The sequence below is a fragment of the Dendrobates tinctorius genome, unplaced genomic scaffold (genome assembly GCF_039654945.1).
Source record: "Dendrobates tinctorius isolate UK_male_01 unplaced genomic scaffold, ASM3965494v1 ptg000219l, whole genome shotgun sequence".
Taxonomy (NCBI): Eukaryota; Metazoa; Chordata; class Amphibia; order Anura; family Dendrobatidae; genus Dendrobates; species Dendrobates tinctorius.
In genome coordinates this window covers 931,708-944,744 of record NW_027361886.1, presented here as the reverse complement: position 1 = coordinate 944,744, position 13,037 = coordinate 931,708, and the positions used below count along the sequence as shown (strand labels likewise).

At 46.5% G+C, this 13,037-nt stretch overlaps 1 protein-coding gene across 2 annotated transcripts in view; it reads left to right on the top strand.

Moving 5' to 3' along the window:
* HOMER3 (homer scaffold protein 3) overlaps positions 1–13,037 on the top strand; it is a 328,522-nt gene that overhangs the window by 103,707 nt on the left and 211,778 nt on the right. Inside the window, exon 2 of one of the 2 annotated variants that reach the window (XM_073555105.1) lies at positions 1,190–1,371. The exons of the other annotated variant lie outside the window; for it this stretch is intronic. Within the exon in view, the coding sequence (XP_073411206.1) occupies positions 1,352–1,371 (20 nt within the window). The 5' untranslated portion in view covers positions 1,190–1,351. The remainder of the gene's footprint in view (positions 1–1,189; positions 1,372–13,037) is intronic. 2 annotated transcript variants of the gene reach the window in all.

Here is a 13,037-nt window from a genome sequence, read left to right as displayed (position 1 = left end):
GTTCCTGTGTCCTCAGTGTTCCTCTGTCCCTCTGGTCGTTCCTCCTGCCTAACCCTTGTGTCTCCTTCCTTTTCAGTTCGCCTCTTCCTGGACCTCCCCCCTTCCTCCGTCCTTCTCCTCTTCCGCAGTCGCTGGATCCTGGTCACCCTGGTTCCTCTCTGGACCTTCCTCTGTTCCTCATCACTAGTTCACCCTCCTGAGCCGACCCCTGGTCCTGGCTGCCGTGGCGCTAGAACTTCCCGAGTCTGTTCCCTAACGGTCCCTGTATAGGGGTAGGTCCACTCGGAGCGCTCGCTCGGGGAGAGCTCGGCGCCACGGTCCAGTGGGTCCACTCTCGTCACCTGTGTCCACAACGTAACAAACTGTCAGTTTTTGACGTCTGCCCAAAGACATTGAATGGGGTGGTGGGGCACATTTACGAGCACTACAATATCCTAACTCCGTTGAGCAGTGAGGAGAAGGGGACTCAGGACCTCTGTTCAAGATCTGTCTGAGGCAATACTAGTGATCCATCACTTATTGCCTGCAATGTAAATACGTGGCCTCTGCGGCACAAAACTTTTCAGCTTATATTGTTAAAACTTGAAACAGAGGGGAACAGAAAAAAAAAAAGAAAAACTGTTCCAGAATCAGTGGAACAGCAGTAATTGGAAGAAGTACTCAATTTAATTTTCATAATCCCATGAAAGGTCCTCTTTAAGTGCTACAATAAAAAAAACAAACATTTGAATTGAAGGTTCCTGGCAATGACAGTATTGCTATTTTGTACCAACACCTAGTTTTATTTCTAGTTTGCCTGCTGTATACTGTTTGTACAGCGTTTTCTGAAGAAATGATGTGCTTATTGGCCATAGTTATAAAGCTGACAACACTGTCTTCAGCAAGTACAGTAAGAGATGTTTGTAGTTGTCAGAAAATGACTGTGGCTTTTCGGTTACACTGTGCCACGGAGTCGAATAGGCAGAAGAGACCACTGTATGTTGTGTCTAGTTTTATTCTGGTGTATGTATGTATACAGATCTTTTTGTCCCTTAAAGTAAAAGATTGATACTTTATCACATATTCACCTGACCAATATGCATGTGTATTGCTATGACTAGGACAATGAAGAGCGACGTGATAAGTCTGGGTGCTGGGGCTTCTTGCTTTCTTAGCATAGACAAATGACATGTGTTTCCTATCTCTTCAGGAAATGAATAATTTGGGCCCTGAGAAGGCCAGACATTGCCATTGTGGAGCCTAAGGAAAGAACTATTGTAACATATGCTGTGCTCCCATCTATCAAGGAAACCGTGGCTTCTCTCTTATTTTCTTTTTTGTCCATTATACTTCCACAATCTTTACTTCGCAAATGTCTTCTACTACTAACAGGTATGGTTTTCTGTTCACTCCTAACCAAACCCTATGTCTATACAGCAGTAATGCACCATAGTTACTTCTTTCTACTAAATTCATTACTATTAAAAATGAACTTATTATGCCGCAACAATGTGGAAAAGAGAAATATGATTATACAACACTGTTGTGAAACTTGTACATCTACACAGGGGTCCAATTGACAGAGTGAAGCACTGCCACATTAATCCATTCCAGACTTGGTGATTTTTCCATTTTTTGTTTCAAGAGCCACATCTTTTTCACTTTTGCATCGACATAGACATTTGAGGTGGTTTTCTTTGTTGGACGAGTTGTAGTTTTGAATGGAACCTTTCATTTTACCATTCGATGTACTGAAAAACGGAAATAAATTACAAGTGCACTGTACGTAATTGCTAAAAAAAATGCAATTCTGCAATTGTTTTTTGGGGGGTTGTTTTTATAGTATTCATTGTTTGGTAAAAAATTACTTGTGAGCAACATTTTGGTCACTCATTTTGTTAATACCCAAACTTTTTAATACTATCTGTATATTTTTATTTAATTGACTTTATGTTTTTTAAATTTTCTACTGTATATTAGTCTTTGGTGCAACTTTCTTTATCTGCTCACCATGTAATTTGCGTTTGACCAGTCCACTCTTGTTTGTGGTAAATGCATATTAATGCTATGTAGAGATCTGTATGTATATATATATATATATATACACATATATATATATATATATATATATGTGTATATATATATACATATAAATATATACACACATACTGCTCAAAAAAAACAATAAAGGGAATACTAAAATGCCACACCCTAGATATCACTGAATGAAATATTCCAGTTGCAAATCTTTATTTATAACCTAGTGGAATGTGTTGAGAACAATAAAATATAACAACGATCAATGTAACTCTAAATGAATATCACATGGAGGTCTGGATTTGGAATGATACTCAAAATCAAAGTGGAAAATCAAATTACAGACTGATCCAACTTCAGTGGAAATGTCTCAAGACAAGGAAGTGATGCTTAGTATTGTGTGTGGCCTTCACGTGCCTGTATGACCTCCATACAATGCCTGGGCATGCTCCTGATGAGGTATTCTCCTGAGGGATTTCATCCCAAACTTGGTAGTGAATGGAATGAGATATGATGTTCCAGAAGTGGTCGATTGGATTCATATCTGGGGAACGGGCAGGCCAGTTCATAACATCAATGCCTTCATCTTACAGGAGTTGCTGACATACTTCAGCCACATGAGGACTAGCATTGTCGTGCATAATAATGAACCCAGGGTCCAGTGTACCTGCATATGGTCTCACAATGGGTCTGAGGGATTTCATCCCAAACTTGGAGGTGAATGGAATGAGATATGATGTTCCAGAAGTGGTCGATTGGATTCATATCTGGGGAACGGGCAGGCCAGTTCATAACATCAATGCCTTCATCTTACAGGAGTTGCTGACATACTTCAGCCACATGAGGACTAGCATTGTCGTGCATAATAATGAACCCAGGGCCCAGTGTACCTGCATATGGTCTCACAACGGGTCTGAGGATCTCAGCTGGCAGCTGGCAGTCAGGGTACCTCTGACTAGCTTATGGAGGGCTGTGCAGCCCTCCAAAGAAATGCCTCCCCACACCATTACTGACCCACTGCCAAACCAGTCATGCTGGATGATGTTGCAGGCAGAAGAACATTCTCCATGGCGTCTCCAGGCTCTGTCACATGTGCTCAGTGTGAACCTGCACTCATCTTTGAAGAGCACAGGGAGCCAATGTCGAATCTGCCAACCTTGGTGGTTTCTTGCAAATGTCAATCGCCCTGCACTGTGTTGGGCTGTAAGCACAATGCCCACTTGTGGACGTCGGGCCATCATACCACCCTCATGGAGTCTGTTTCTGACAATTTGAGCAAACACATGAAAGTTAGTGGCCTGCTGGAGGTCATTTTGCAGGACTCTGGCACTACTCCTCCTGTACCTCCTTGCACAAAGGAGGAGGTAGTGGTCCTGCTGCTTGGTTGTTGCCATCCTATGGCTCCTTCACATTTCCTGGTGTGCTGGCCTGTCTCCTGGTATCTGCTCCATGCTCTGTACACTGCTGACAAACACCACTACCCTTCTTGCCACAGCTCGCATTGATGTGTCATCTTGGATGAGCTGCACTACCTGAGCAACTTCTCTGGGTTGCTTTTGTACTTCTAAGGATGACTGTACCTCTAGGGGTGAGAGCAATGATAAAATGCAAAAGTGACCAAATAGCAAAAAAGGATGAGAACAGAGAAATGGTCTGTGGTCACCCCTGCAGAACCACTCCTTTATAGGGGTTTTCTTGCTAAATGCCTATCATTTCTATCTGTTGTCTGTTCCATTTGCACAACAGCAGGAGAAATTGATTCACAATCAGTGTTGCTTCATAACTGGACAGGTTGATTTCACATAAGTGTGATTGGCTTGGAGTTATACAGTCATATGCAAAAGTTTGGGCACCCCTATTAATGTTAAGCTTTTTTCTTTCTAACAATTTTGGTTTTTGCAACAGCTATTTCAGTTTCATATATCTAATAACTGATGGACTCAGTTATATTTCTGGATTCAAATGAGGTTTATTGTAGTAACAGAAAATGTGCAATCTGCATTTAATCAAAATTTGGCTGGTGCAAAAGTATGGGCACCCCAACATAAAAGTGACATTAATATTTTGTAGATCCTCCTTTTGCCAAAATAACAGCCTCTAGGCGCTTCCTGTAGCTATTAATGAGTTCCTGTATCCTGGATGAAGGTATTTTTGACCATTCCTGTTTACAAAGCAATTCCAGTTCAGTTAAGTTTGATGGTCGCCGAGCATGGACAGCCCGCTTCAAATCATCCCACAGATGTTCAATGATATTCAGGTATGGGGACTGGGATGGCCATTCCAAAACATTGTAATTGTTCCTCTGCATGAATGCCTGAGTAGATTTGGAGCGGTGTTTTGGATCATTGTCTTGCTGAAATATCCATTCCCTGCGTAACTTCAACTTGGTCACTGATTGTTGCACATTATTGTCAAGAATCTCCTGATACTGAGTTGAATCCATGCGACCCTCAACTTTAACAAGATTCCCGATGCCGGCATTGGCCACACAGCCCCAAAGGATGATGGAACCTCCACCAAATTTTACTGTGGGTAGCAAGTGTTTTTCTTGGAATGCTGTGTTTTTTAGCCTCCATGCATAACGCCTTTTTGTATTACAAAACAACTCAATCTTTGTTTCATCAGTCCACAGGACCTTCTTCCAAAATGTAACTGGCTTGTCCAAATGTGCTTTTGCACACCTCAGGCGACTCTGTTTGTGGTGTGCTTGCAGAAATGGCTTCTTTCGCATTACTCTCCCATACAGCTTCTCCTTGTGCAAAGTGCGCAGTATTGTTGACGATGCACAGTGACACCATCTGCAGCAAGATGATGCTGCAGGTCTTTGGAGGTGGTCTGTGGATTGTCCTTGACTGTTCTCACCATTCTTCTTCTCTGCCTTTCTGATATTTTTCTTGGCCTGCCACTTCAGGGCTTAACAAGAACTGTACCTGTGTTCTTCCATTTCCTTACTATGTTCCTCACAGTGGAAACTGACAGGTTAAATCTCTGAGACAACTTTTTGTATCCTTCCCCTGAAAAGCTATGTTGAATAATCTTTGTTTTCAGATCATTTGAGAGTTGTTTTGAGGAGCCCATGATGCCACTCTTCATAGGAGAATCAAATAGGAGAACTACTTGCAAGTGGCCACCTTAAATACCTTTTCTCATGATTGGATACACCTGGGTATGAAGTTCAAAGCTCAATGAGGTTACAAAACCAATTTAGTGCTTCAGGAAGTCAGTAAAAAGTAGTTAAGAGGGTTCAAATCAAGAAAATGATAAGGGTGCCAATAGTTTTGCACCAGCCAAATTTTGATTAAATGCAGATTGCACATTTTCTGTTAGTACAATAAACCTCATTTGAATCCAGAAATATAACTGAGTCCATCAGTTATTAGATATATGAAACTGAAATAGCTGTTGCAAAAACCAAAATTGTTAGAAAGAAAAAAGGTTAACATTAATAGGGGTGCCCAAACTTTTACATATGACTGTATTGTGTTGTTTAAGTGTTTCAGTTTATTTTTTTGAGCAGTGTACTTGTAACGAATGGAAGCGGAGGCAGAGATGGTGAAGTTCACATTCGTTTTTACTTTTTAAGTGGAACCTTGGGACCACGGTCTGGGGGGCTCCGAAGGGGGCATGACTAGTGAGCCCCGGGCACCCGTAGTAAAGCCCCTCAGGCAGGGCCAGAATGGAATACCCGGAGGACACAGGTGCTACCTCTGGTTAGACCCCGAACACGTGGCAGCTGTCCCAGCGGGACCAAAAGGGATAACAAAAGTTACAGCAGAGTCCGTAATGCGTTGGGTCCTGGATCCGGTTAGTTGGTAAGGAGTCGGTTCCAGTGACCTTCACACAGTCCTTGGACTCGGATGGCTGTAGGCGGAACGGGATGGCTTAGGCCCAGATGGTTGCTGATATAACCAGGTAACACAGGATACTGATATGCTGTGGAAACAGAGAGCATTAGACAATGCACAGAGACTGCAGATGCAGCACAGACAGGTTAGCATGAGAACCGGATGTAGCAATGATAGATACTCATAGCTCCGGCGCTCTCCCTATGGAGGAGAGGCCAGAAATAGCAGCCAGTGCGCTGCCATTGGTTGTGTCATGATCCAGGCTGGATCTGACAGTTTAAATGGACAAAGTGAACTTTTTTTCCTTTAGCTTGGTGCCAAAGTGATGCGATTGCCCCCGGTGGCCATTAGAATTATTAGACATGGTGTTTCATTCTAAGTTGCCCGGTGGTGGTGAATGGTATCGAACCTTAGTTTTAGGGTTAATGTGCACGCAATTCTAAATCAGATTGAGGCTCTATAAAAGAGAGCCAGGTGTGTTCAATCAATGGTTTGGTGATTATTGTGTGTTAGTCATTCACAAGGAAGCCTGGGTGAAAGAAGGAGCTGAACATGAGTCCTGCGCAGCCCAGCCAGAGGGGACGAGTGGCAGCTAGGTGGTCTGCAAGAAGGGCTGGCATGGCGTGGTGGAGTCACAGTTTATGCTGTTGGCAGGAAGTGCTTGCATGGCTTGGTGGAGTGACGACTATGGAGAGAGTTGCACTCAGCATGCGGGACTTGGTTGCTGAGAGCTGGACTCAAGCATGCTGAACTTCTTGGGCAGGAGCTGAACTCATCTTTGGGACTCTGTTACTGGACAGCTGCAACTGGTGGTGGACTCTGCTCCAAGGCTGCACTATGGTGAAGGATCCAGTTATGGTGATGGATCCGGGTGGAGGAGACACACAGGTGGTGGGCTCTGTTGCTAGGAGCGTACGCAACAGAGCAAAGCTAAGTGGTGTTTCCCCTGTTTTGTCATCTTTCCTCATGTGTGTTTTAGTGCAGTGGTGGGATTAGTTTCCGCACCGACCAATTCCCTAGTGAGGGTTTAGGTCAGGACGAGCTAGGGTTTTTAGGTTCCTGTTGCGCGCCCGGTGCGGAACCGGCATAGGGAACGTTAGGAGTGCAGGGACACTGGCTCAGGGGAGCTCAGGAGGTCTCCACTTCCCTATTCCCTATCGCAGGGCCCACCATTGTTAATGTTTCCCAGGTTTCCCTTATTGTTTAAATTCGCCTTACTGGAAGCGGGGTTTCCAGACTTGTATATACGAGTACGTGTAATGTCTAAATTTGCCAGTTGGAGGCGGTGTATCCAGCTGCACGTGTTTATTATTTAAATTCGCCCCACTGGAGGCGGAGTATCCAGGGTCACGTGCGTCACAATGGGTTCGCCTTACGGTACTCGCTGCGTCCAGACACGCGTGACCGTGACAGGTTGATTGCATTTTTTGAATAATGCACGCCGCCCCTTTAAGAAGGCAAGAGAGTGGGCGGGCGTGCCCTAATAGCCTTTGCTACAGATCTCCTCACAGGGCGCCAGGAGGAGGAGGCAGGAGGGAGGACAGAACGCTGAGCAGCACCATGAGGCTCGAGGTGAGTGCCCAGAACGTAGAGCAGCAGCAGGCCTGGATGCAGCGCCAGGACGGGGGCCAGGTGTAACAGCGGCAGACCTGGGTGCAGCGCCAGGACGGGGACCGGGTGTAACAGTATCCCCCTCTTTACACCCCCTCTTCTTCAAACCTGTGTAGAACCGTTTAAGGAGAAGAGGAGCCTGGATGTTCTCCCTAGGCTCCCAAGATCTCTCCTCAGGACCAAAACCCTTCCAGTCCACCAGGTAGTAGGTCTTACCCCTTACTTTTTTTATGGCCAGGATATGTTTTACCTCAAAAACATCATCCTCCGAGACAGGGTCAGGAGTGGTACCCGGATCCTTAAAGAAGGGACTCAAAGCTACTGGTTTGAGGAGAGAAACATGAAAGGAGTTAGGCACACCTAGGGAAGTGGGCAACTTCAGCTTGTACGAGACTGGATTGATCTGTCTCAAGATCTCAAATGGTCCGATGAACCGGGGACCCAATTTGTAGGATGGCATCTTTAACCGGATGTACTTAGAAGAGAGCCATACTTTGTCTCCGGGACGAAAGATAGGCGCATCCAAACGTCTCTTGTCCGCATGCCTTTTCATACGCTGGGAGGCTTTCTCCAGAGCAGTTTTGGTATCCCTCCAGACCTTAGAAAAATCTTCGGAGAAAGTATCGGCAGCTGGAACGCCAGATGAACCGGAGATGATAAGAGGTATTCCGGGTTGCAATCCGAAGACAATCTGAAAGGGAGACTTTCCAGAAGATTCACTTACTTGATTGTTGTAAGAAAATTCGGCCCAGGACAGTAAGTCTACCCAGTCGTCATGATGGGCGTTGACAAGGTGACACAGGAATCCAGCCAGGATTTGATTTGTCCTCTCCACTTGTCCATTGGACTGTGGATGGTACGCTGAGGAAAAATCCAGTTCAATTCTCACCAGTTTACAAACTGCTCTCCAGAATCTTGAGGTGAACTGGACTCCTCTGTCAGACACGATATGGAGAGGGAAACCATGGAGACGGAAGATGTGCCGGATGAACAGGTCCACCAACTCAGGAGCAGTTGGAAGACCGGGTAGTGGAACGAAGTGAGCCATTTTAGAGAAGCGATCCACCACTACCTACACCACAGAACAGCCAGATGAGTTCGGGAGATCTGTGATGAAGTCCATCGCGATATGTTGCCAGGGAGCAGACGGAATTGGAAGAGGCACAGGAAGGACAGACTGTGACGTACTCCAGAATGTCCTTAGCCATGGCAGGCCACCAGTAGTACCAGGAGATGAGTTGCAGAATCTTTCTCTGGCCGGCGTGACCAGCCAACTTGGAAGAGTGACCCCACCGAAGGACACGAGTACACTCAGAAGCTGACACGAAAGTCTTCCCGGGAGGCAGCCGGGCAAGATCAGTAGAAGCGACCGCGACTAACCTTGAGGGTTCAATGATGTCCTGCCAATTTGATATCCAACAATTCCTGATCTCCAACAGAATAATTCCTCTCTGCGGAAGAAAAATCCTTGGGATAAAAAACACAGGAATGCATTCGCCCGGAGGACGATTTCTGGGTTAGTACAGCTCCCGCACCTACTGAAGAGGCATCGACCTCAAAAAAAAATTGTTCATTGGAGTTAGGACGATAAAGAACAGGTGCGACAGCAAAGGCCTTTTTGAGAGAAACATAGGCCTCCTCAGTCTCAGGAGGCCAATCCTTCGGATTTGTACCTTTCCGGGTTAGAGCTGTGATGGGCGCCACTCGGGTGGAGAAGTTAGGAATGAATTGCCTGTAGTAGTTAGCGAAGCCTAGGAATCGCTGTATGGCCTTCAACCCAGACGGACGAGGCCACTTGAGTACAGCCGATAACTTCTCTGGATCCATTTTTAATCCTGGGAGGAAACAATGTAACTGAGGAAAGGCAAAGAGGATTGTTCAAAGAGGCACTTTTCAAACTTGGTGTACAGTCTGTTCTCCCTGAGCCTCTGTAAGACCAGGCGCACTTGTCTGCGATGCAAGACCAAGTCAGTAGAAAAAATCAGAATGTCGTCTAGGTAGACAACAACACAGGTGTAAAGCAGATCCCTGAAAATGTCATTGACGAACTCTTGGAAAACAGCGGGAGCATTACTTAGACCAAACGGCATTACCAGGTACTCGTAGTGGCCATCACGGGTGTTGAAGGCTGTTTTCTATTCATCTCCATCTCTGATTCGGATCAAATTGTAAGCCCCTCTGAGATCCAGCTTGGTGAAGATCCTGGCCCCTCGGAGACGGTAAAACAGTTCTGAAATTAGAGGCAAAGGGTACCTGTTTTTTACCGTGATCTGGTTCAGTCCTCGGTAGTCGATTCAGGGCCGCAGGGATCCGTCCATTTTCTTCAAAAAGAAGAAGCCTGCTCCTGCCGGTGACGATGATTTTCGGATAAACCCTCTGGCCAAGTTCTCCTGGATGTAGTCCGACATAGCCTGAGTCTCTGCCTGGGAAAGAGGGTAAACTCTCCCACGGGGAGGAGATGTTCCAGGAAGAAGGTCTATTGGACAGTCATGCGACCTGTGAGGCGGAAGTTTTTCAGCCTCCTTTTTCCCGAAGACATCCGAGAAGGACCAGTAAGCGGATGGTAATCCAGGCAGGGTAGCAGGTTGGACCGGGGGTGAAGCTGGTTCAATCTGGGTCAAACAACGGTCCGAGCAGGAATCTCCCCAACGTTGAATTTCGCCTGTTCTCCAATTAAGGACTGGTTCATGTTTTTGAAACCAAGGCAAACCTAGAAGCAAGGGGTGAGACAAACCAGGGTACACATAAAAACAGATTCTTTCAGAATGCATAAAACCTACCCGGTGTTCCACTGGCTCAGTCTGGAACTGGACGGGTTCGGTCAGAGGCTGGCCATCGACAGCGGTTACCCGCAACGGATTGGGAAGAGCCTGAACTGGTAAGTGGTAGCGATCCACAAGCGTCTGCTGGATAAAGCTTCCGGTGGCTCCAGAGTCCAACAGACAGAGTCCAGAAAATTTTATTGCTCCTCAGGTCACGGAGACTGAGATCTGCAACAAAGGAGAGGAAGGTTCTCTATCTAGGGTGGCCTCTCCTACCGAGCCTAGGCACAGGAGTTTTCCAACTTCTTTGGACAGGAGCGGATCAGATGTTCGGAACTACCACAGTACAGACAGCTTCCGTTTTTGCGGCGCGCCTCCTGGCGGCGGCTGGCCAGACTTACTCGATCTACCTCCATAGCTTCGGGAGAAGAGGATGAGGTAGACGTCTTGGAAGAATTAGAGTCCAGGTGGTAGGACCTCCTGTCACACTTAATCTCCATGTAACGCTCCTGAAAACGCAGGTCAATCCGGGACGCCAAGGAAATCAGGTCATCCAAGATGGTAGGCCTGTCCCGTCCCGCCAGCTCATCCTTAATTTTTCCAGATAGGCCCTCCCAGAAGGTAGCCAGCAAGGCCTCATTGTTCCAGGATAACTCAGACGAGAGGGTGCGGAACTGAACAGCATACTGAGCCACCGTGAGTGTTCCTTGGTGTAAGCGAAGCAGGGCAGAAGCTGTCGACGTGACCCGGCCAGGTTCATCAAAGGTCCTGTGAAAAGTTTCTAGGAAAGATTGAAGATCATTACCCAGCGGGTCTCCTCTCTCCCATAACGGATTCAGCCAGGCAAGAGCCTCTCCTGCTAGATGTGACATAATGAAGCCCACTTTGGCACGGTCAGAAGCAAACATATGCCCCAAGATCCCGAAGTGTAGGGTACACTGATTGAGAAAACCCCGACACTGAATGGGATCACCATGGAAGCGGGTAGGAGCCGCCAGGCGGGGGCCCTTGCTTGTCATGACAGCAGGTACCTGGGTGTTGCTAGGTGATCAGGAGCAGCTGGGTTCTGCAGAGAATCCATGCGGGTGGACAGGTTACGTAGATACGTCGTGATCTTATCCTGTTGATCTCTTAAACGGGTCACCTCTTGGCACAACTCCAATGTCGGAGGCCTCTGGGGTCCAGCGGATTCCATGACCGGAGCAATCTGTAACGAATGGAAGTGGAGGCAGAGATGGTGAAGTTCACATTCATTTTTATTTTTTAAGTGGAACCTCGGGACCACGGTCCGGGGGGCTCCGAAGGGGGCGTGACTAGTGAGCCCGGGGCACCCGTAGTAAAGCCCCTCAGGCAGGGCCAGAATGGAATACCCGGAGGACACAGGTGCTACCTCCGGTTAGACCCCGAACACGTGGCAGCTGTCCCAGCGGGACCAAAAGGGATAACAAAAGTTACAGCAGAGTTCGTAATGCGCTGGGTCCTGGATCCGGTTAGTTGGTAAGGAGTCGGTTCAAGTGACCTTCACACAGTCCTTGGACTCGGATGGCTGTAGGCGGAACGGGATGGCTTAGGCCCAGATGGTTGCTGATATAACCAGGTAACACAGGATACTGATATGCTGTGGAAACAGAGAGCATTAGACAATGCACAGAGACTGCAGATGCAGCGCAGACAGGTTAGCATGAGAACCGGATGTAGCAATGATAGATACTAGATGCTCCGGCGCTCTCCCTATGGAGGAGAGGCCAGAAATAGCAGCCAGTGCACTGCCATTGGTTGATTGCATTTTTTGAATAATGCACGCCGCCCCTTTAAGAAGGCAAGAGAGCGGGCGGGCGTGCCCTAATAGCCTTAGTTACAGATCTCCTCACAGGGTGCCAGGAGGAGGAGGCAGGAGGGAGGACAGAACGCTGAGCAGCAGCATGAGAGGCTCGAGGTGAGTGCCCAGAATGGAGATTAGCGGCAGGCCTGGATGCAGCGCCAGGACGGGGGCCAGGTGTAACAGCGGCAGACCTGGGCGCAGCGCCAGGACTTGGATCGGGTGTAACAGTACTTTACTATGACTAGCTCCACATGGGACTATCTTTACATATGCGTACTACAGACAAAAATCTCAGTTGCATACTGAATACGAAAACAGGGGAGGAGAACACACCGTGGTGATCCGCCCCAGACTAAACAACCACCAACTCCACATCTAAATTGAAAACTAGAGAACAAAGAGTATATTGGTGTAAAAAATACAAAGTTTTTATTTATTCACAATTAATAAAAGACATGTAAAGCAAATAAATGTGATATCAAAGATACATGCAGGAATGATGAGAGGTTATATGTTTTTTTTTCAATTTATGGAGAGCCTTGGAGCAATTTATAACCTTGGGACCAACCTCTTTAAAAGGGGGCAGAATAATGAGCTCATACATTGTTCTTGTTTAGAAACTCTGTATCTTCCATGATTTCCATAGTTATTTGAATATTTATAAAAAAAGGCTGGTTTTGTAGAATCATTATACAGAGCAGCTATATAGTGATCACCTGCTGTTGCCTTCTGCAGGCTGTCTGCTGTTGACAGTTCACATTATGGCCACGAATGCCACTGGGGAGACTGACCCATAAATATTGCATGCATGCAGTTGACATTTACTTGTTTTTTTCTTCATTTTTTCTTTGTAAAAATCCATTCACAAGTCATCACATAAACCACCACATTTTAGCTTTAGTAAAACTTAAAGGATGACTGTACTTTCAGGTGACTTCAGAATAAGTTGTCCAGTACATGAGGAATAACACTATATTTGGC